This window comes from Astyanax mexicanus, chromosome 17 (assembly GCF_023375975.1).
Source record: "Astyanax mexicanus isolate ESR-SI-001 chromosome 17, AstMex3_surface, whole genome shotgun sequence".
Lineage (NCBI taxonomy): Eukaryota > Metazoa > Chordata > Actinopteri > Characiformes > Acestrorhamphidae > Astyanax > Astyanax mexicanus.
In genome coordinates, this window is record NC_064424.1 from 33,848,623 (window position 1) to 33,873,700 (window position 25,078).

Consider the following 25,078-nt stretch of genomic DNA (forward strand, 5'->3'; position numbering starts at 1 on the left):
AGTAATGCAGGATTTTAAGGCAGTTTGGCCCATTCAGAACTGCTATGAGCTACTCTTTAATCAATCCGACACTTCTCTGGAAAAAGATCAGATCCTGAAGATGCATCAGCAGAACTCCAACCCAGCTCAGCTCATTTACCTGCAAGAGGAGCTGGAGCTCTGGAAACACAGCCAAGACTAGACCACAGCCTACACTTCCTCTCAGCCAATCAGAGCTGGCCTTATGCTCAAATTCTTTTTGTACATAAATCACAATTCTGCAAACACTGAGAGAACAAATAGTTAAAGTGGTAAAAATCATGCAAAAATATTTTGTAACATTACCTATTCTTTATTTTTGAAAGCTCTGACAGCACTATTATTTAGCTTAACAAAACCACATGACTATTCATGAATAGCTCCAAGAAACAATGTAATATTACAAAAATATAATATTACCCACAAAAAAAAAATTATTTAAAACTAACTCCACAAATTAAACCACATTAATAATAAATGCCTTCTAAAAATGGCAGGATTATTCACTATGTAATATAAAGCATTATTTTATTAAATTCTTTATTATTATAATTTTTTAAAAACAATTTTATAAAAAAATGTTGTCCCATTTTTTTCCCCAATTTACACAGCAATTACCCAACCCACTCATTAGGACTCCCCCTATCACTAGTAATGCTCCAACACCAGAAGTGTGAAGACTAGCACATGTCTCCTCCTATACATGTTGCCGCTGATGAAGCATTGCCGAGTAGCATTAAAGCGCACTTGAAGGAAAGCGCAGCGACTCGGTTCCGAAACATCAGCTCACAGACGCCCTGTGCTGAGCGACATCACTTTGTGGAGTGATGCCATCTACCCTCCCAGAGAGAGCAAGGCCAGTTTTGCTCTCTCAGGGCTCCGGCATCCGATGGTGAGATGCATGACCAGGATTCAAACCACCGATCTCTCGATTATAGCAGGGCTTTAGGCCATTGGAACACTCGGACCCATTGTTATTACTATCATTTTATTGTTGTTTTAAACTCAGCAGCAAGAAGCTGATAGTTGCAATGCAATGAAGTTTTACATGTGTAAATGTAATGATGATATACTGTAAGTGATTACAGTAATAGGATTACAGTGAATGAATAAGTTTATTGGGAAATTGAATTTAATTTAGGAGAATTTCTATTGGTCCATTTATCAAGAAGTTTTGACATAGTGTAAGGGACAGTTTGTGTTATATATTAAACTAAAAAGTGACAAAAATGGAGATACTTGTTTTTCATTGGACAGAGACAATATGTAGTTTAGAGTCAGTACAGATGTAATGCTGAAGAGTGAGGCGACAGTGGAGTGTTCAGTGTAGAGAAGAGGCAGCTGTGTGTGAGTGTGGGGGGTGGAGTGTGGGTGTATGTGGAGGGGGGGGGGAGGCCTCTACAGGTCATTCTGCTCTTCAGTGAGCGTGGGCTAACGCTGTACACCAGCTGCAGAACACTCTTTACATACACATTAATCTCCTGGGATTTATATTAACATCATTAGCATAACCAGAATTTCACACTAATAGCCCAGTTGACGGCAGAACAGAGAAACCATCATCACTGAACCACTGGTGGAGACCAGAGGGGGACCCAGACTCACCTACTCATTTTTAGTAGGCCAAGCAGCCTAAAGGATCACAGTCATAGCTTACCATACTTTTTTCACTATAGGGCACACCAGATTATGAGGCACATTATGCGACACTAGTAAGGATTGGGGTGTCGCCATGTTCTAATTCAGCAGGTCTCGCCGTTGGATTAAGTAAACAAAACTGTGAACTGAGTCAAACAAATGCTGTATGTTAACCTACACAGATTTCTCTCCTAAAAACTGTTTATTTTGGTGAATAAAGCACTTACGTTTATTTACAGTAAACTTAGATTAGCAGATTTCCACTAAGGCTAGCCTAGTGCTAGACTGAGGAATCCTGAGTGTTCTGGTAAGCCAGGAAGATATTAGCTAGCAGTTTGTCCCGCACAGCTTGTTTTAACATGGTAAACGTGCAGGCTACAGACCTGATATACTCACCTCTGAACGGCAAAACAGCTAGCACTTAGCATGGTTTGCAGCTAATGCTAATGCTGCTCCAGCAGTACTAGCCGGGGTTAGAAGCAGGCTACAGGCCGATAATACTCACCTCTGAATGGCAAAACTGCTAGCACTTAGCATGGTTAGCAGCTAATGCTAATGCTGCTCCAGCAGTACCAGCCGGGGTTAGAAGCAGGCTACAGGCCGATAATACTCACCTCTGAATGGCAAAACTTAGCACTTAGCATGGTTAGCAGCTAATGCTAATACTGCTCCAGTCTTTAGTCTCAGTGCTGAACAAACTTCACTGAAACTCCTTTAAAACGCTGCACTTCAGCGGAGTGGCTTTACTGCTCCTTACAATCTGACTGGTAAAATTCATACATAAGGCGCACCGGATTATAAGACGCGGATTTTAAGTGCGCCATACGATAGACACTGGAGATGGAAAGACAGTTTAGTCAAGAAAAATGAGATGAAATATGGGCGGAGCTGTTTTGTCTTTTCAACATATAAAGATGCATCATACTGCAACCAGTCAGCAGAGGCGCTAGACCTTTGGTGGCTTCACTTTTGAGAGATGTTGACTGGAACTGAAACTTCTAACATTTGAAATCCAGAACTGTGAAATAAGGTTTAATCTTTAAATGGTTAAACAGTTTTAACAGCAGATAGAATATTCAGTCTAAGCAATGTGGGCAGATATGACCCACCTTTAATTAGGATAGACCAATTAATAGGGTAAATTAATAAACCAGTTGACTGCTGGAGGGGGACAATCGCCGTCTAAATCAGGATCTGACCTAAAAGAGTTTCCTCCATTCCAAGACACAAGGAACAATCTGGAAATGGTGCTGCTGGAACCTTCTTAAAGCCATACTTCAGTACAAATGGGGGATGTTCTGCCTCATTTAAGGTGGAACGACAAATTTGGGTAAGACTACAACAAATCTAAAGCCAAACCTTCTTACCCTAACCCCTGTGGAGGTGTTCATTAATTTCTAATAGATATAATCATGTGGTGTCTGACACTGTATCACAATAGCAAGATGGCTGTTAGCACCATGCTAACTGGTGGGGATGTTGTTGTTAGCCAGCTAAGCTATGTATAGCCCTTTAACTTCATTGCAAAACTAAAGAAGAATGTGCACCATGTGAACAGCACTTTTTGGAAATAAAAAATGTTCTTTTGTTGGTGTAACTGTGTCAGACTTTCTACTGTATTTTTGTATTTAAAACATTACTGTGAGCATTTGATTGCTTTCAGTGACGAGATAAGCATTAGAGCAGCCAGAATGTTCTCCTCCACCTCATCAATAACTCCTCAACTTATAGCATCAGGCATGGTCCTATTAGGTTCAGGCTTGTTTATCTGCTCCAGAGAGCCCTATTCTATTTACAGGTGTTGGACAATAAACTTGAAACACCTGGTATTAAAACACAATAATTTATTGTCCCGACGGACAGTTCTGGTGGAAACAGGAGAGTTGAGGTGCACATTGAATGCTACCGTGATTTGGGCAGCCGTGGTTTTATGTTTTTTTGATACAATCCGGGTTAGCACCCGAACATCCCTTTCAGACAGCTTCCTCTTACAGAGTCCACAGTTAATCCTGTTGGATGTGATTCGTCCTTCTTGGTGGTATGCTGACATTACTCTAGATACCGTGGCTCTTGATACATCACAAAGATTTTACAGATGCGCCAGCAAGACGTACACCAACAATTTGTCCTCTTTTGAACTCTGGTGTATCACCCGTAATGTTGTGTGCATTGCAATATTTTGAGCAAAACTGTGCTCTACTCTGCTAATTGAACCTTCACACTCTGCTCTTACTGGTGCAATGTGCAATTAATGAAGACTGGCCACTTTATCCAATTTATCCATGAAACCTCCCACACTAAAATGGCAGGTGTTTCAATTAAATTGTCCAACCCCTGTATCTAAGTAAGAAATGGTGTCCACAGATATTTGGACATGTAGTGTATCTCTTTAATGCTCCTGCCGGAGGACTGTCAGGCCGCTCGGGACCGAGCCGTAGTTCTGGAGATGATGCAATCGAAGCTTCACCCTCATTTCCTGCCGGAGCTCTGGCCCTGAAGGCGCATGTGGGCTGAGAGTGTTCCGATGGACCAGGCCGGGTCGCAGCATTCACTGTTAATTCCTGCCAAATGCAATTAGAGAGAGCGTCCGCTCCATCAATGCTCCTCCTCCACCGATCCTCCAGCACTTTACCATACCACCACCACCACCCCCACTGCTCCTCCACATTTCCTTCAATATATCTCCACTGCTCCTTCAGCACTCTCTCACTGCTCCTCAACATTTCCTCCACCATTACTTCACTACTAATCCACCCTCCTACTCTGCTTCTCAACTGCTCCCTCACTGCTCCTCCACCGATCCTCATCCCCTCTCTTACCTCTCATCCACCACTCCCTCATACCTCCACCACTTCCTCACTGCCTCTTTTCCAACACTCCCTCATTCCTCCTCTGCTGCTCCTTCACGAACCCTTCACCACTCTCCTATGTTGCTCCACTGCTCCCTCACTGCTCCTCCACCCTTCCTCCACCCCTCCCTCACCTCTCACCCAACCCTCCCTCATACCATCTCTAGACCACCACTCCCTCACTGCTCTTCCACCTTTCTCCTCCGCCTTTCTCCACCACTCCTTCACTGATCCTTGCCTTTTCTCCACCGCTCCTCCAGCACTGCTCAGCTGCTTTGACCTCCAGTCCACCACCACTGCTACTCCATCACCCTCGTGCTAAACTCCACTGCTCCTTTCTCGTCACTCCTTCACCGTACCACCACCTCTTGCTTCTCAACATTTCCTCCACCACTCCTTCACTACTAATCCACCCTCCTCATTTGCTCCTTCACTGCTCCCTAACTGCTCCTACTCCGTTCCTCTACCCCTCCCTTCCCTCCTTCACTGCTCCCTAACTGCTCCTACTCCGTTCCTCTACCCCTCCGTTGCCTCCTCCACCACTCCCTCACTGCTCCTCAACATTTCCTCTCCTCCACTGCACTTCCAGTACTTCACTGCTCCTCCACAGATCTTTCACTGATTCTTGACCTTTCTCCACTGCTCCTCCAGCACCACCACTGCTCCACTGCTTCTCCTCCATTCCACCACCACTGCTACTTCCTCACCCTCCTCCATACCTCCACTGCTCCTCCCTTGCCACTCCACCTTTTACCTTGTACCACTACCTCTCATTCACCACTCTCTTGTACCTTCACTGCTTCCCCACCGCTGCTCCTCCACCGCTCCCTCACTGCTCCTCCCCACTGCTCCTCCACTACTTCACTGCTCCTCCCCACTGCTCCTCCACTACTTCACTGCTCCTCCCTAGCTTCTCCACTACTTCACTGCTCCTCTCCAGCTCCTTCACTAATCCTTAACCTTTTTCCACTGCTACTTCATTACCCTACTGCATACCTCCACGCTTCTACCTCACCACTCGTTCACCATACCACCACCTCTCTTCACTGCTTCCCCACCACTGCTCCTATATATCTCCACTGTTTCTCCCCATTACTCCTCCACTACCTACACAGTTCCATTCACCATTCCTCCACACTTCTCCACCCCTGTACCACTCCACAACAGCTCCTCCATACCTCCACCCTACCCCCCCTCCTTTGCATCTCCTGGCTGGGCAGTGCTGTAATTGAGTTAGCGTTAGTGATCATTGCTGAATGCTGGATGATAGGAACAGATTGCCGGCTGCATAATTGGGCTGAAATTGGGAGACAGTGGCGAAGCAGCTGACAAATCTTCCTGCTGCTGCTGTCCATCAGCGCCGCTCTGCTGGACCAACAGACAGGAACCCGTCCGGTGAGCAGCGCTACATGCAGTAATTACACAAACACACCTTGCATTCCTTTCGAAAGCCACAGTTCTCCACTGCTGCCTTAAACACAGTGGATTACAGGAATATGGGGCTAATGTAGCCAACAAGCAATGAAGGACTAAACTCCCTCAACCTTCAGAATGATGATACCTGTACATCAGAATTATCTTTTCATCCTTGTAATTATATTTAAGCACCATTAAAACAGAAAAAATACCATTAGCATTTAAAAACCCAGTGAAATCAGTAAATCACCACTAGAATCAGAATCAGTAAACAGTAAACACTACTAAAACACCAGTAAAAGTGTAAAAGAAAGCAACTAATAAAATCAATATTAACACATCATTTAAAACAGTAAGCACAACTACAAACATCACTATTTCAACAAGACAATGTTTATCAGTTATTGATTAAGGTGATCTGGCCCCTAGGCTACACTTTGAATGCCCCCCCCCCCATCCCAAACACTTCAACACACACACAGACTATTTATATTAATGACTTTATTCACATATTTTTTCATGATCATGATTTATTGGTTTTTAAACCAGAATATTTTAATGTGCTGAGTTTAACTGAAAGCTTTAATAGGGTAAAAAAAATGCTAGTATATTCTAATGCTCCATATTCTACCTTCAATAACCTGGAAATGTGCCATCAGCTGTGTGTGTGTGAGTGAGTGTGTGAGTGCATGTGAGCAAGAGAGAAACAGAGAGAGAGAAACAGAGAGAGAGAGAGCATCTGAGAATCTTCAGCACAGTGATGTAGGTCTATAGGTAACTTGCTGGATTAGCGTTATTGCTAAACGAGCATGCAATAAACAGTGCAGCAGCGCGAGAGGCCATGAGCACACTCACACAGACAAACTCATCATTCCCATCATTAATAAGGTCTCTAAATGATGGCAAGGCAGGGCGTGGCCAATCAGTGGGCCCAAATCGTTGCATGGGCCCCAAGGCTGCAGCCTGGGGTAGCCTGTGTTAATGCCCCCAGCATCGAGCTGTGGAGCAGTGGAACTGTGTTTTCTGGAATTATGAAGCTCCACCCAATACTTCATACAAACAGCACTATTTCAACAGGACTGTGCTCGTCTATTTACTGCTGCTGTCTCCAGAGCTTGTGGTGAAGACGCAGATACTATGCCATGGTCAAACCTTCAGTATCCACTAGGGGTGTCAAGATTTCGATATTTTGTCGAAATCGATCGAAATTATGTCATGGTCTCGAGTCTCGAATTCTAAAAGAGGATCGACGATCCCTCCCGCAAATGGCGCAGTGCACTGTAGCCGGCGCCGTAAGCTGTTAAGGCTCTAATTGTTCTATTATTTTTTACATGACTGTTCCTGTAGATGGCATTACATATATATCTTAATTAAATTATTTAAATTTGACCATTAGTGCCTAATGTGGTGAATTACAGATCACTTGTATTACTTTGCATCACTTATATCAAGCCCAGCTTTTGAAATAAGATATTGTAAATTTGATTAACTAAACCAATGACTGACCATAGACTAATCTAAAACTGGAATAGGCCTCTCTGCTGTAAAAAAAAAGAAAAAAGAAAATCGAGAATCGAATCAAATCGTGACCCTAAAATCGCAAATAAATTCGAATCGAGGATTTAAAGAATCGTGACACCCCTAGTGTACACAATTAAAAATGTGTGGGATTCTATCTGACACACTATCAATGCTAAACCCTACATAATAAAATGTGCAGCAGGAACTATACGGAATATTCGAACTGCATGGGATGGAAGATTGCAGGACACAATTAGGACACTATTAAACCTCTACAACTCCATGCCAAAACGTCTGACATGTTGCATAACAAATGCATTAAACACGACTTCTGTATATGTAGCTCAATAAATGTATATTTATATCAGTCTAAATATTTAATATTTAATATTTAACAATTTGTTGTATTAAAACCTTTATCTTCCTTTTGAATAGCATCGCATTCTCACACTTCCTTCTGGGTGCACTTTTTTTTTGATAATGATGATGATGATGAGTCTATATAAATTATTTAATATTAACACAAATATTATGTATTATGTTTTATACATTTCTATATATTTTTGTTGCTTTAAATTTGCAAATTGAACATTGTATCTATTGTGTGTGAATCTGTTCATGTTGGTTCTGAAGTGGCTCTGAAGGTGCTGCACGTGTGTGTGTGTGTGTGTGTGTGTGTGGTGAGCAGCAGTTCTGCTGTTGGATTGAAAATATTTTAGTCTCAGTGTTGAATTGCCGCCTCCAAACACAATTATGTAAGCAGCTTGGCTGTGATTGCCCAGAGACGGAGAGAAAAGAGTGTGTGTATGTGTGTGTGTGTGTGTGTGTGTGTGTGTGTGTGTGTGTGTGTGTGTGAGTGCTGTGTGCGGGAGTGTGTGGGAGTTGAGCAGTGGGCACAGGGCCAGCCAGGGTCTAAAGCTTCACTGTGGAGGTGTTACACACTCTCCAATAACAAGCACACACACACACACACACACACACCCGGCTGCAGTACAGTGTGGGTGAGGGAGAAAGTTACCTCTGGCAGCAGCACTCCGCTCACTCTCCACTTTACATCACTCTCACACTCCCTAACGAGCTTTACTCACACATAACGAGCCTGTAGCACACCCAATATATTTGCACACACAAACCATAATGACCACTTGTTCTTAAAGTTATGCTTTATTGGTATATACAGCCCTGGAAAGAAATTAAGAGACCACTTCAGCTTCTGAATCAGTTTCTCTGATTTTGCTATTTATAGGTATATATTTGAGTAAAATGAACATTGTTGTTTCATTCTATAAACTACGGACAACATTTCTCCCAAATTCCAAATAAAAATATTGTAATTTAGAGCATGTATTTGCAGAAAATGAGAAATGGCTGAAATAACAAGAAAAGATGCAGAGCTTTCAGACCTCAAATAATGCAAAGAAAAGAAAAGGAAATATTTGTTGGAATAACCCTTGTTTTTAATCACAGTTTTCATGCATCTTGGCATCATGTTCTCCTCCACCAGTCTCACACACTTAACTTTATGCCACTCCTGGTGCGAAAATTCAAGCAGTTCTGTTTGGTTTGATGGCTTGTGATCATCCATCTACCTTTTAATTATTTTCCATAGGTTTTCAATTTGGTAAAATCAGAGAAACTCATCATTTTTAAGTGGTCTCTTATTTTTTTTCCAGAGCTGTATATGAATATACACTGAACAAAAATATAAATGTAACACTTCTGGTTTTGCTCCTATTTTCATGAGCTGAACTCAAAAATCCTAGACTTTTTATGTACATAAAAGGCCTTTTTCTCTCAAATTTTGTTCACAATCGGTTCTAAATCTATGTAAGTGAGCACTTCTCCTTTGCTGAAATAAATCATCCACCAGTTACAGGTGTGGCAAATCAAGAGGCTTATTAGACAGGTGAACCTTGGGCTGGCTGCAATTAAGGGTCACTCTAAAATGTGCGGTTTTGTCACAAAGCACAATGTCACAGTTTTAAGGGAGCGTGCAATGTGCATGCTGACTGCAGGAATGTCCACCAGAGTTGTTGCCCCTGAATTGATTGTTCATTTCTCCACCATTAGCTGTCTTAGAGAATTTGGCAGTACATCCAACTGGTCTCACAACTGCAGACCACGTGTAACAACACCAGCTCAGGACCAACACATCCAGTATCTTCACCTCCAAGATCGTCTGAGACCAGCCACCCGGACAGCTGCTGTAACATCGCTTTGCATAACCAAAGACTTTCTGCACAAAACTGTCAGGAACTGTCTCAGGGAGTTGAGTCGGCAAATGCTCACTTTTTATGGTATCTGGCACAATTTAGAGGTGTTCTCTTTACGGATGAATCACGTTTTTCACTGTACAGGGCAGATGGCAGACTTGGCTTTCTGTGGTTGAGGGGTTTACTGATGTTATTGTTGTGAATGGAGTGGTCCATAGTGGCGGTGGGGTTATGGTATGGAAAGGCGTATGTTATACACATCATAGCTGAGTTTTTTGGATGGAATTTTGAATAGTAATAGAGATAAAGATACCGTGACAAGAACCTGAGGCCTATTGTTGTGCCACTCATCCATGACTCTAACCTCAAGTTACAGCATGATAATGCACAGCCCCATATTGCAAGGATCTGTACTCTAAAACATCCCAGTTCTTGCGTGGTCAGCTGATCAACTTTATGTGAAGGAGATGTGCTGCACTACGAGAGGAAAATGGTGGTTACACCAGATACTGACTGGTTTTCCCACCCAGATGAACACCCAGATTCACCCCAGATTCTCACAATACTGTAAAACTGCACATTTTACAGTGGCCTTTTCTTCAGATCCTTTGGGTGTCTGATACAGGTGTTCACACAGCTCAATAATCTCTATAGAAAAGCACTGACCAAAAGAACAGGATGTTTGGGAGCAGCCGTGATCACATGACCACTAACAAAAAAAAGACAAGTCTGAATAAAAATATTAAGTACAAATAGTATTCAGTACAAATACTCAGGACTCATCCAGGATGAGTCTGAGTCCAAGACGAGTCTGAGTACAAATGCTAATGAGTCCAAGACGAGTCTGAGTACAAATACTAATGAGTCCAAGACGAGTCTGAGTACAAATACTAATGAGTCCAGGATGAGTCTCAATCCAAGACGAGTCTGAGTACAAATACCAATGAGTCCAGGATGAGTCTGAGTCCAAGACGAGTCTGAGTACAAATACCAATGAGTCCAGGATGAGTCTGAGTCCAAGACGAGTCTAAGTACAAATGCTAAGGAGTCCAGGATGAGTCTGAGTCCAAGACAAGTCTGAGTACAAATATTAATGAGTCCAAGACGAGTCTGAGTACAAATGCTAAGGAGTAGAAGACGAGTCTGAGTACAAATACTAATGAGTCCAAGACGAGTCTGAGTACAAATGCTAAGGAGTCCAGGATGAGTCTGAGTACAAATACTTATGAGTCCAGGATGAGTCTGAGTCCAAGACGAGTCTGAGTACAAATGCTAATGAGTAGAAGACGAGTCTGAGTACAAATACTAATGAGTCCAAGACGAGTCTGAGTACAAATGCTAAGGAGTCCAGGATGTGTCTAAGTCCAAGACGAGTCTGAGTACAAATGCTAAGGAGTCCAGGATGAGTCTGAGTACAAATACTAATGAGTCCAAGACGAGTCTGAGTACAAATACTAATGAGTCCAGGATGAGTCTGAGACCAAGACGAGTCTGAGTACAAATACTAATGAGTCCAAGACGAGTCTGAGTACAAATACTAATGAGTCCAAGATGAGTCTGAGTACAAATGCTAAGGAGTCCAGGATGAGTCTAAGTCCAAGACGAGTCTGAGTACAAATGCTAAGGAGTCCAGGATGAGTCTAAGTCCAAGACGAGTCTGAGTACAAATGCTAAGGAGTCCAGGATGAGTCTGAGTACAAATACTAATGAGTCCAGGATGAGTCTGAGTCCAAGACGAGTCTGAGTACAAATACTAATGAGTCCAAGACGAGTCTGAGTACAAATACTAATACTTTTCTGTAAGTGTACTGAAGTGTACTATGCTGCACTGGTTAAAGTATAATGAACTCTAATGGGATGAGGGAACTAAGTGTAGTGTACTGTACCAGGTTAAGTGTACTATACTGTATGGGGGTGAAAGTACTATACTGTGTTAGGTTAAGTGTTCTATATTATACTGTGTTTTCATGTACTGTACTGTACTGTGTTAAATACACTGTACTGTACTATACTGTACTTGGTTGAGTGCACTACACTGTACTTGTTTGAATGTACTACATTGTGCCAGGTTAAGTGCATTACACTGTACTGGGCTGAATGTACTGTACTGTACTCTGTTAACCCTTGCCCCTCCCTGCAGGTTGTCTGTCAGGTGGTTATGTAAGCTGCAGGTATGATGCAGTGAGTCAGTGACTCATTTGATTCACACTCTGAATCAGTCACTCAGAGCTCTGCCAGTCAGACTGAGAGAGACTTGCCATTACTGAACCACTGTACTATTCTCATACACTGACAGGCCACCCGTCATGAATCAGGAACTGGAATAGGGTCCCATGACTTTTGCTATGTCCCATGGAAGTTAAAGAACGCTGCACTGACCTGTGGGATAAGTGTTGGGTTCTCCCGCATTTAATGTGTCTGTTTACAGGTTAATTGTAGCTAGAGGCCACTGGTCCCTATCATTACCACCCACTGCACTGTCCACTGCAGGTTGTAATGCCCTATCTAATGTGTTCTCTGTACACACTTGACATTGTGGGTAGAGGAATGTTAAAACCCTGAACAACTTCAGAAATGGAATGTCCTATCCATCTGCACCCACCATCAGGCCTCTCACAGTTTCTGGGCGTTCCCAAGCCGCCCCCTGAGGAAACGCTTCATTAACAATTTACATACTGATGTCCCATGACTAATGGCATGTCAGTATATCCCAGTATAGTGTGTGCAGTATATCAGTAACTTTACAGGAGAAGGAAACCAATTTCCTAACGTCAAATGGATGTGAGCAATTTTGGAGCATTCCTATTGGTTCATTCATCATCAAATTCTGCTAAATTATAAACAACAACTGCAAATAGAATATGAACAACAACTGAAGTGCAAACACACACACAAACTGCTTGTCTAAATGCCTGTAGTAGAGAAATACTGCAGATAGAATAGGACTCTCTGGAGAAGATAAATTAACATGTACCTACTGGCACCATGCCAAATGGCAGGCATGGGCTAGAGAGGAGAAATCCCCCCAGAATTGAGCTTTGGAGAAATAGAACTGTGTTCTCTTGACTTACATATGGTGCTTCTTTCAGTACTTTTGAGACAAGTTGTCCAACTGTCCAAACTAATCATCTAATCAACATCAGAACCTGACCCTACTAATACTCTCACTCTCTTGGGGTAAAATACACTCTTGGGGTAAAATACGCTCTTGGGGTAAAATACAACCAACCAAAAATGCATTAATGAAATTATCCAACATCTAGTGTAAAGCATTCCCAGAAGAGAGACAGACTCATAGTTCATACCATTAATTTCAGGAGGAAAAACAGGGTGTCCGAAAACTTTTGGCCATCTAGTATGCACTCCACTTACTGGCATGTAATGCAAACTATTGCCTCACCATTTAGAACGGTGCGAACTGCATGCTTATCTAATAATAAAGCTTCAAGTACTGGATGACGCTTTATCAGCTAATACTTTAAGAACGATCCCCAACATCCTGACTTTACTACTTGCAGAGCTTGTGGCTGAATGCAATCAAATCCTCAAGGCAATGCTTCAAATCTACAGTTACTACTCCTTTACTCTTATTTTTTTTGCCAGATAATGTAATACAATGTAAACAATGATTTAGCAGGCAGCCCAATACTTTTGGCTATGTAGTGTACATCACAACTGTCCTATACAATTCTCTGACTCGGTTTGTCTCATTTGGTTTGTCTCCAAACCTGGAAAACCTTTTAATGAGGGAGAGAACCAACTAAGCATTTTAAAGAACCTTTTTTTGCTTAAGGAATGTCAAAGCTAATGTTTCTGACAGGTAAGGGAGCTGCCAGAGCTGACTCTCCACCTGTTTGGTTTGTGGAATAGTTCCCCGCTGAAATGAACACACACACACATTCACTCACTCACACACACTCAATCACACACACTCGGAGGTGTGTGGCAGTGCTGAAAGTGGAGGTTGGCACTCACTTGCCCAGTTCTTCGAACAGCTGATACTCCTCAGTGAAGCGGGTGCAGGTGATGGTGGCCATGCTGCTCCAGGTGCTTCAGGTCAGGCTGCCTGCGCGAGAGTCAGTGCGCGAGAGTGTGTGGGTGTGTGTGCGTGAGTGTGTGTGTGTGTGTGTGTGTGTGTGTTGTTTTTCTCCTCTTTTGTTTGAGCTGGAAGCGTCTGAGAGGAAGGAGAGGAGGAAGATGGGAAGCCTGTTGGCGCGGGGAAAAGAAGAGGGTCGCTCAGCCCTGTGGACGAGAGAGCACTGTGAGAGTGGAGGAGAGAGAGAGTGAGAGTGAGAGGGGGAGAGAGTGAGAGTGAGAGAGAGAGAGAGATAGATAAAGAGGAAACGATGACTGACAGCTTTTCTCTTTTTATGGCTCGCCCGCTCTGTCTGCGCCGTCCAATCACAGCCTGCGCTGATGCTCCTGAATACACAGCCCCGTTGTCAGGGGCAACTGCATCCCTCCTCCACCTCCATCTCCACCTCCGCCTCCACCCACTCCTCCTGCTCTCCGGGTAGCGCCAGGATGAACTAGTGCCACACGCTTACATCCAGAACAGTGGAATACACCCACACACACCTTCACACACTCTCTCACACACACCATAATCATCTTCATATTTTCAGCACACTGGATTATCTCCTTCTCTGTCACAACTGAAACTGTAACAACCACCACAGCCACCCCCCCACACCGACCTGCCGTCACCCACACCCACCCACAGCCTGGGCTGACCCCGCCTTTCCACTGTGACATCCTGCTATTCACAGTCACAACCTCTATCTCTTTATCTGCTCATCTTTCACTTAGACTGGAGCTTACATAACATACACACTGTAATACACACTGCAATACACGCTGTATAGTGTAATGCACACTGTAATACATACCGCACATTGCAATACACACTGTAATACTGTAATGCACAGTGCACTGTATGAGACACCCACTGTAATTCACAGTACAAAACACTTGAAAAAAAAAGCTAAAATATTGCAATTGTCACACCTTAACCCGTGTCTGTCTTGTGTCTCCTTTTTTTGTCTCATGTTCTCCTGTCTGTCCTCTGTTCTCATTTTTAGTGTTCCTAGCCATGTGCTCTTTAAGCACATTGCCCTGTTTTGTTATTGTTCTGTCTCTGCCCTAGCCCCACATGTCTTGTTTGTTACCCCATCCCCTTGTTACCAGTCCCAGGTGTTCTTCACCCTCATCCTGTATTTAAGCCCCTTTTATTCAATGTTCCTTGCCGAGTCTTTTGTTTGCTTTGTGTGCTCCATGTTGGGTTTGTGTAAACATAGTCTTGTCCGAGTTCTTTCTTGTTTTCTTAGTTTTGATTTATATATACAGTTTTGTTATCTTTTGTCTTTATGGTTTAGTTTGCTTTGTCTTGTTTATTTAATGCATTACACATGCTACAATACACACTATAATACACAGTGCACTATAGACTATAGACTAACACATTACAATGCACACTTTAATACTCACTGCATTAAAATATACACTGCAGGTCTGCAACAGACACTGCACCAAAATACACAATGCACTGTAATACAGCAATATAGACTAGAATTTTCAATACATTAAAATACACAATTTAATACTCACTGCACTCGAATACACACTGCCATACACACTGCACTGAAATACACACTGCACTGTAGGCTAATACTGGAATATACCAGTGGTGTGCAGTGAGCCCTTCTAACCCTTCAGAGAAGGGGCGACAAAAAGTGCATGTAAATAATTACATATTTTTTTATCAGGAAGTATATAATTATTGTAAGTGTAAGCAATTATTTTATAAATTAACTAAAATACAAAACAGCAACTAACTTAAAGCATTAGTTTGTGTTTTTCAGTTGCTACAGGACTCTTATCTAACTGAAAGTGGTTTTAACCAATCAAAGCTTTTTAAAATAGCTTCTGCTCGTGGACCCTTCTGCTGATTTTTCGAAGAGTGTAGTAATGAGTCTATTAGCAAAGTCATAGGACAATCTAACCAATCAGATTCATGATTTTTACTCCGGGGGCGGGGCCATGGCTGTCTAACCCCTTCTCAGCGCTAGGAAGAAGTGGTTACGCTACGTGCATTGATTAGTCGTAAAACGGAGCGCGCGTGCTGGATTAATTAAATATTTAGCTAACTATCATGTAGATAAGACAGATATTATGTCATATTATATTAAAAAGCACTTTTAAAGGCTGCCCTTCAACGTGAAACTAAGTAATAGGCTGCCTGACTGGTGAGTTTTATGTGTAGTTAATGTTTTGGCTGCTCTGGCGTCCTGAAGGCATACAAATGAGTGATATTTGTTGAACGCCTGTGCTTGTTGGAACATTAAGCATTGATTGTTGGGTCTATTGTATGTTTTTGAGGTTTGTAGCTGTATTTGTGGGCTGTTTATGTGTATTAAGTTCATATAACTCAGTCAAGACAGAGAATATATAGTTATTGTAGTATTTATCAATGTGTCATGGACACAGAAAATAAAAAAAGTGATTAAGCTGAAAAATATAATTTCTTTCTGTCTTATCTGAACTTTTCTAAGTATGATAGAGAGTCAAAAAATGAAATTACTAAAAGGAATTATTAATATTATTATATCATATTATATTGTACTATATTTATGTAAAAAATAACATTTATTTTTATAATTCCTGATAAAATGACACAAACACCCAATCTAAATAAATCTGGATTTGATATTTAAACAACTAATAGCAATGACGGATCTGCCACTGGGCTGCTCCTGTCTCTCTGCTTTAATAAGGATATCTGCGGTGTACAGACTCTCCACTAGAGTGCATCATAAGCAGTCAAACACTGTCATCCCGTCTCATTATCAGTCAATCTGAAATACTGCCCATCTCCAGATACTGAAATACTGCTTACATCATCCGCAATAACCAGAGCTCTGTATCCCAAAAGCATGTTAGCATTAAAAGCATCTTAACATGGAGAGAGAGAGAGAGAGAGAGAGAGAGAGAGAGAGAGAGAGAGAGAGAGAGAGAGAGAGAGAGAGAGAGTGCTCAATGTAAAGCTCGCTCGACCATGTACAAATTATCTTACTGCTAAAAACCTTTTGGGAAACCCACCTTAGATCAGATGTGTTATTAATCACTAACAGTTTATCATTGATAATAACTAACATCAGTGTGACTGACTATAACTATGTGACTGGGGAAATTAATAAAAGGGGAGGGGCTTAAGTAAACACTGACATCCTCCTTTCAGCCTTTTTTAAAATTAAAGCAGCTCAATAGATCAGAAACATCACAGCTATATTGTTGTTACTGGTTGAGTGTGCAATATTCTATAATGCAGCACCATTTACAGCTTCATCAGTTCTTGATTTTATCTGTTTTACCTATTTTATTTTTCATAAAAAAAAATATTATAATGGAGAAAGATTATAAATTGGTTATATGAATATCATAATGAGATTTAATCATTTAAAATTAGCTGATGAATATACAGTACTCATTTAATGTTTTAATTAAATTTACATTCTACATTATAGATTAAAAATATGGTATGTGTGAACATTTTGTCTGTACTATACAGCTCTGAAAAAAATAAGAGACCACTTAAAAATAATGATTTTCTTTGATTTGACCAAATTAAAAAAAGCTCTGGAATATAATAAAGAGGAAGATGGATAAACACAAGCCATTAAGCTGAACTGCTTGAATTTTTGCACCAGGAGTGGCATAAAGTTGTCCAAAAGCAGTGTGTAAGACTGGTGGAGGAGAACATGATGCCAAGATGCATAAAAACTGTGATTAAAAACAGGGTTATTCCACTAAATATTATTTTTTTAACTCTTAAAACTTTATAATATAAAATTGATGTTCTAGCTGTTTCTTTGCATTATTTGAGGCCTGAAAGCTCTGCATCTTTTATTTTGTTATTTCAGCTATTTCTCATTTTCTGCAAACGAATGCTCTAAATGACAATATTTTTATTTGGAATTTGGGAGAAATGTCTGTAGTTTATAGTATAAAAAAATGTTCATTTTACCAAAAAAATATACCTATAAATAGCAAAATCGGAACAACTGATTCAGAAAAAGAAGTGGCCCCTTAATTTTTTCCAGAGCTGTATATTTTAAAATATATGTGCAGACTCTGCACGACAGTAACTCTGTGCTGTATGTGTATATATATATTTTAAACCTTTTTAATTTAGTTTAATTTTAATTCAAACCAGTTAACAAACCCACTCACTTTGACTCCTCCAATCACTGCAATACTCTCAACACAAGGATGGTTAGAAATGGGCATGCCTCCTTCAATAAATGTGAAGTAGGGTCCCACCTCTTTTGCAACTACCCCAGTGGAGCATCACCAGGCAGCCAGAGATCTCAGAGGAAAGCATCAGATCCCCAGCAATGATACATCAGCCATTAGACACCTGTGCCAGCCAGTATCACAATGAGGGGAGAGAGAGTGAGTGATTTTGTAATTAAAATATAGATTTTATAGAAGTATAGGATTTTTAATATGGTCACTAATTTGCCAATTATGTCACAAGTTGTGTAAAAACAACATATATAACTGACAAAACACCACACTATGCAGCTCTTCCAGTAGGTGGAAGCAGAAACACTTTTAGTTATTAACAGATGCGATAGTTCAGCATACATACTAATTAATACTAATTAATTCATACTAATTAATCCTGGCACTGGACTTAAACTTCACCCCACAGTAGATCACACCTGGTCCAGGTAATAAAGGCCTTCAGATTCTTACCCTACAGTGTTATGGATCCTGCTGTATCATAATGATCATGTTTTTGACATTATGGCAGTATTTTTTAAGTGTGTTCAGTGATGATTAAACATTGTTGAAATGTTTAATGAAGATCAGATTCTGTCTGATCTGCTGCACTCAGGATAAAGAGTAGAAAACTGTGAGGAATCTCTCTGAACTGTGGCTTTTATATTTCCACAGTCAGCAACAGTGGTGTTGATCTGAGCCAGTACTGGAACTCCAAGCCCTAGTTGGCCCTGAACTGGAAACTGACTGGCACAGACTGCAGCTTCCAGAGCCGCACAGCTCTTAGTTTAACGATGAGGAATGAGGGCTGGAAAATACGCTTTCCCTGCAGGATCACACATCCCATCCAGAACAGAGTGATTCAGAAGATCCTTCAAACTGTAATAAAACGGTTAATAAGTTTAAAAAAATACCCAACATAGATCAGACATTTCAGAATCTGGTAGGAACAAGATTAGACATTTTAGAATCTGGTAGGGAATGAGTTCAGACATTTCAGAAAAGTGGTATGGACAAGATAAGACAGCTGCTATAGTGACAGATCAGATGTTGAAAATCTGGTAGATACGAGGTTAGACAATTCAAAAACCTGTGGAGGCCAAAATGTTTTTGGGGCAAAATCAGACATTCCAAAAACTTGTGGAGATAAGATCAGACATTTAATGAAGTGGCAGAGACAAGATTAAAAGATTTCAGACATTTTTGGTAGTCTAAGTCTTTGAAACAAAACCAGAAATGTCAGGGAGTGATATGGAGACGATCAGACACTATAGAAAGTGTTATATTTATACAGTTTTATTATTATTAGTGTGCACATTTTTGTAGGCATAAAAAAGAAAGATCAAAGCTGTCTGATCTTTCTGTTGCAGTACTGAAGATCTGCAGATCATCTGAACAGAAAACAAAGGAAAGACTATGACCAGATTTGGTGGAGAGGAGATGATCACATGCAGCAGAGGTGGGAGGAGTCAAGCTCAGAGGATCAGAGGGTGGAGGGCGGAGTTTATGGACACAGAGCTGGTCTGTAGAAGCAACAACAAAATAATGGGACACAGATGAGCTGCTGGGATTAATCAGCATCTGTTTAACTTTATCACACAGCTAGAACATCAGCACCGTCCTCCCCATATCCCCCCTCGCTGCACTGCTGCACTGTATCTAACCATCACACTACAGGACTAATCACACCACATGACTAATCACACAGCTAGAACATCAGTAGCATCCTCCATGTCCCCCCTCCCACTGCACTGCTACACTGTACCTAACCACCACACTACAGGACTAATCACACCACATGACTTATCACACAGCTAGAACATCAGCACCGTCCTCCCCATATCCCCCCTCGCTGCACTGCTGCACTGTATCTAACCATCACACTACAGAACTAATCACACCACATGACTAATCACACAGCTAGAACATCAGTAGCATCCTCCATGTCCCCCCTCCCACTGCACTACTACACTGTACCTAACCACCACACTACAGGACTAATCACACCACATGATTTATCACACTGCTAGACCATCAGCACCATCCTCCATATTCCCCCTTAATGCACTGCTACACTGTACCTAACATCACCCTACAGGACTAATCACACCACATGACTAATCACACAGCTAGAACATCAGCAGCATCCTCCCTCCCCCTTCCATCACTGCACTGCTACACTGTATATAACCATCACACTCATGGGCGTGGTAGTGGGGGGAAAAGTGGACCTGACTACCCAGGGCCCGAGTAGGGAGAGGGGCCCATGAAAATCCTGATTTTTTTTTCGCTCACTTTCCTTTGTTTACTGGCATGGATAGGGGCCCATTAACATAGAGGGTGTACAGGGCCCAGAATTTGCTGCTACGCCCCTGATCACACTACATGACTAATCACACCACATGACTAATCACACAGCTAGAACATTAGCACCATCATCCATATCCCCCCTCAATGCACTGCAGCACTGTATCTAACCATCACACTACAGGACTAATCACACCACATGACTAATCACACAGCTAGAACATCAGTAGCATCCTCCATGTCCCCCCTCCCACTGCACTGCTACACTGTACCTAACCACCACACTACAGGACTAATCACACCACATGACTTATCACACAGCTAGAACATCAGTAGCATCCTCCATGTCCTACAGCTACACTTAATATCTAACAGTCACAATGCAGAGCCCATCACATTAATAGCTTATTACACCACAGGACTAACCATACCATAAGACTAATCACACTGCAGGACTAATTACACCACAGGACTAATCACACTGCAGAGCTTATCAAATCACATCACAGGGCTCATCACACCACAGGACTAACCATACCACAAAACTAATTACACTACAGGACTAATTACACTGCAGAGCTTATCACATCAAAGGGCTTATCACATCACAGGGCTCATCACACCACAAGACTAATGACACCACAGGACTAATCATACTGCAGAGCTTATCACATAACCTCACAGGGCTCATCACACCACAAGACTAATGACACCACAGGACTAATCACACTGCAGGACTAGTTACACTGCAGAGCTTGTCACATCACATCATGAGGCTTATCACACCACAGGACTAATCACACTGCAGAGCTTAACACATAACCTCACAGGGCTCATCACACCACAAGACTAATGACACCACAGGGATAATCACACTGCAGAGCTCATATAACACCACAGGACCAGTCACACCACAAGACTAATGACACAACAGGACTAATCACACCAAAGGACTAATCACAGTGCAGGACTAATTTTACCACAGAACTAATCACACTGCAGAGCTTATCACATAACATCACAGGGCTCATCACACCATAAGACTAATGACACCACAAGACTAATCACACTGCAGGACTAATTACACCACAGGAGTAATCACACCACCATGCAATTTGCACAGCCAGATTGAGATGGAGTGATACTAGGTCAGTTAGGAAGAGAGAAAAGTGTGTGTGTGTGTGTGTGTTCCAGCTGTGTTTGAGCTTTCTGTTAAACTCTACCAGACACATTCCAGCATCGCCATGGAAACAGTGAGGTATGAGTCATCTGTAAAACACAGCTGGCTCTCAGCATTCCTGTGTGTGTGTGTGTGTGTGTGTGTGTGTGTGTGTGTGTGTTTTATGACAGGTATTAAACGTGTATTAACATTACAACAGTCATGTAACTCATTAATAAAACTACTTATCTATTAAATGTTGATTCTCTGGAAATGTAGGGCCACAATCACCAGCAGGTAACAGAGTTAAAGCTCTTTTAATTTAGTCAATTTGACACAGTACTCATACTTGCACTATAGTAGTTTCTGCTCTTTTAATTGAAATTGTTCCCAAATGTTCACTATAGTATAGTTCAGCTCTTTTAATTGAGTTAAATTGTTCCCAAATGTTCACTATAGTATAGTTTAGCTCTTTTAATTGAGTTAAATTGTTCCCAAATGTTCACTATAGTATAGTTTAGCTCTTTTAATTGAGTTAAATTGTTCCCAAATGTTCACTATAGTATAGTTCAGCTCTTTTAATTGAGTTAAATTGTTCCCAAATGTTCACTATAATATAGTTCAGCTCTTTTAATTGAAATTGTTCCCAAATGTTCACTATAGTATAGTTCAGCTCTTTTAATTGAGTTAAATTGTTCCCAAATGTTCACTATAGTAGTTTAGCTCTTTTAATTGAGTTAAATTGTTCCCAAATGTTCACTATGATATAGTTTAGTTCTTTTAATTGAGTTAAATTGTTCCCAAATGTTCACTATAATATAGTTTAGCTCTTTTAATTGAGTTAAATTGTTCCCAAATGTTCACTATAGTATAGTTCAGCTCTTTTAATTGAGCTAAATTGACACAGTACTCATACTTGCACTGTGGTAGTTTCTGCTCCTTAAATTGAGTTAAATTGTTCCCAAAGGTTCACTAAAGTGTAGTTCAGCTCTTTAAATTGAATTAGATTGTTATACAGAACCCATATTTTCACTATAATAGTTTCTGTATTTTAGCTGAGTTAAATTGTGATACAGCACGCATACTTTTACTTTAGTAGTGTCTGTATTTTAATTGAGTTGGATTCTAATACAGTTCTAATATTTTATCTAATGTACAGTTTATGTTGTTTTAATAAAGTTTTACTGAAACATTACCCATGTTTTTACTTTTAGTAGTCAGCTCTTTAAATTGAGTTAGACTGCTATATACAGTACCTGTATAGCACAGTTAGATTGTGATACAGTATTCATTCTTTCTACAGTTAACACAGGTTCTGCTCTTTCAGTTTAGTTTGATTGAGAAACAGTATACTTTTCTTCACTTAAATAGTTTATGCTGTTTTAATTGAGTTAGATTCATACAGTATACTTTCATTCACTATAGTAGTGTCTGCTCTTTGAGTTAAGTTTGACTGTAATACACGTAATCTTTTCACTGTAATACATTGTATGTTTTTTTTAATTGAGTTAAACTGATTCAGTACTAATATACTATTTATATCTGTTTTTAGATTTTTATTGCATTTGTTTTTACATGTTTAGTCTGAATAATGTGAATTCTAAGCTGCAGTGTGGTGGGTGTTCTGACCCAGGCTCAGGTGGAGTTTAGGCTGCTGGTTGACAGAAGCTCCACTGGGTCTCTTTTGGCTGCGGTTCAGCAGCTCCAGCTTCACATGCCAAACCCAGTCACTGTCAAACAGAGCCAAGCCTGAACAGAACCACCGCACAGAGTAACAATACACACAGTTAACCCCTTACACACCTTTATAACTGAACTATGTACACACCAGCTTCCATTCACTGTCCACTTTATTAGAAACACCTACACAACGTTTTGCTTCCACTCACTGGCCTCTATATTTTCATTTTTATTTTACTAGGGGTCAGAAGGGCTGTATCTGCTATCAGTAATCAATCAAGATTTTCTGGCCTCTTTTCCACTGCCATGATATTTGCTTGCTAATGCTGCAATAGCGATGTGGAACAAGGCCTGAAGCTTGAAAGCTAATGCCATAGTAGCAAGGTGGGACAGGGCCAGTCACCAGGTTCAATAGCAACATCAGGTGAGGCCTGTATCTAAACTGCTAACATTGTGGAAATGATGCTGGCGGGCTGTTGTGCTGTTGTGGCGAAATTGGGTGAGCTAACAATGCAGTAGCGATGTGGGATAAGACTGGTACCCAGTTATTGGTTTTGATTTAGCAACTCAGCAAACAGCTAATACTGGAGTAACAAGTGGGACACAGCGTGTTGCTGGCAAGCAAATTCCTCTGTAGTGATGTGGGATGAGGCCAGTTGTTGGTGGGTTAAAAATGCAACAGCAATGTGAGAAAAGGCCAAAGACTGGTGTGCTAACACTGCTGTAGCAGACGTCCCAAGTCTCCCATAAGTTCCGTGAGTCTACCGCATATCAATAACGGCTCTCTGATGCCCGCACGTCAGATAAAATCTTTCGTAATTGAGAACGAGTGGCCCAAGAGTGAACACAAATGCGCATGCAGACTTTTTTAACACCCCTTGTGTGCATATTTATGAAGTGCATGCAAAACAGAGAGGATTCTGATTGGCCTGTTCACTGCAAAGCGTCTGTGAGTCACCCCTCCTGGACGGGATGCGTTCAGTGAGTTTTAATGGGAGCCATGATGCTCCTTTTTTTACTCATTTCACCTCTGACTACTCTAAAGTATATCCATGTCTGGTAAAAGTAAAAAAACAATGAAATTCTTGCCCCCTGTAAAGTTTATAATAGTGATTTTAGCATTGCCCAAGGGGGGGCTTAATGATTGCAGGGGACTGGGGGGTTGGTCCGGGGGTACCTCCCTGAAATTCATTTTTGGGATGTCTGCTGTAGTGATGTTAGACAAGGCCAATTGCCACTGGTGGTGGGCTAAAGGCCAAATACAGTCAGGGCAATTAGACCGTGAATCTACAAATTCAGGTCCTATAAGACGGTGCTAAAATGCAGTCAGACACAAATAAACTAATCTTAGCTTACCCTAACAATCAATCTAACAACCAGCAAATGTTTCACTGCGGTACCTCGGTCTAATCAAGAGGACAAACAAAGCTGTTAGAAACAATAACTGCTTTTGACTTAAAGTTAAATGACATAAAAGTTATTGGTAAATTATTAGGTACATTACGGGGGCGCTTCTATAGAGGCCTGAGCACTTCCTGGTGCTAATTTAGCAACACAGCTCATTTAAAATGAGTCCAAACCCACAGAAAAATACAGCGCAGCCTTAGTGACCATTTTGACCTGCAGTGGAAAAAAAGGCCATTCATTTTTTTTAGAACTGTTCCTTTAAGCTCTTAAGCCATATGGCTAGATAATCAACCACTGCTCTGCTAAACCTGTCAAGAATCTTCTGTTCCAACATACACACACTGACACACACACTCACACACAGCTGGTGTTTAAATATCAGCAGTGACAGTATTACGGTAAGATTTATAATCACCATAATATCAGCGTGTTAATGTGTACTATTTACAACATCAGACCCTGCGCTCAGAGTATGTGTGTTCAAATCCCTAACTAGGAGGTAATGAAGCAGGGAGATTCCCCGTCGTACACTTGTACGTAATCAAACAGAGACTTCTCCAGTTTAACGCTAATGAAGAGCTTAGTGC

At 41.2% G+C, this 25,078-nt stretch overlaps 1 protein-coding gene across 4 annotated transcripts in view; it reads right to left on the reverse strand.

Annotated features, from left to right (window-relative positions):
- The window catches only part of camk2a (calcium/calmodulin-dependent protein kinase II alpha), a 110,824-nt gene extending 96,818 nt beyond the window's left edge, over positions 1–14,006 (reverse strand). For 2 of the 4 annotated variants that reach the window (XM_022676352.2, XM_022676349.2), the window contains exon 1: positions 13,631–14,004. In XM_022676352.2, the coding sequence (XP_022532073.1) occupies positions 13,631–13,692 (62 nt within the window). In that variant the 5' untranslated portion in view covers positions 13,693–14,004. Of the gene's footprint in view, positions 1–13,630 lie in introns of all 4 variants that reach the window. The other 2 variants (XM_022676350.2, XM_022676351.2) reach the window with 2 other exon arrangements.
- Positions 14,007–25,078: the final 11,072 nt, after the last annotated feature.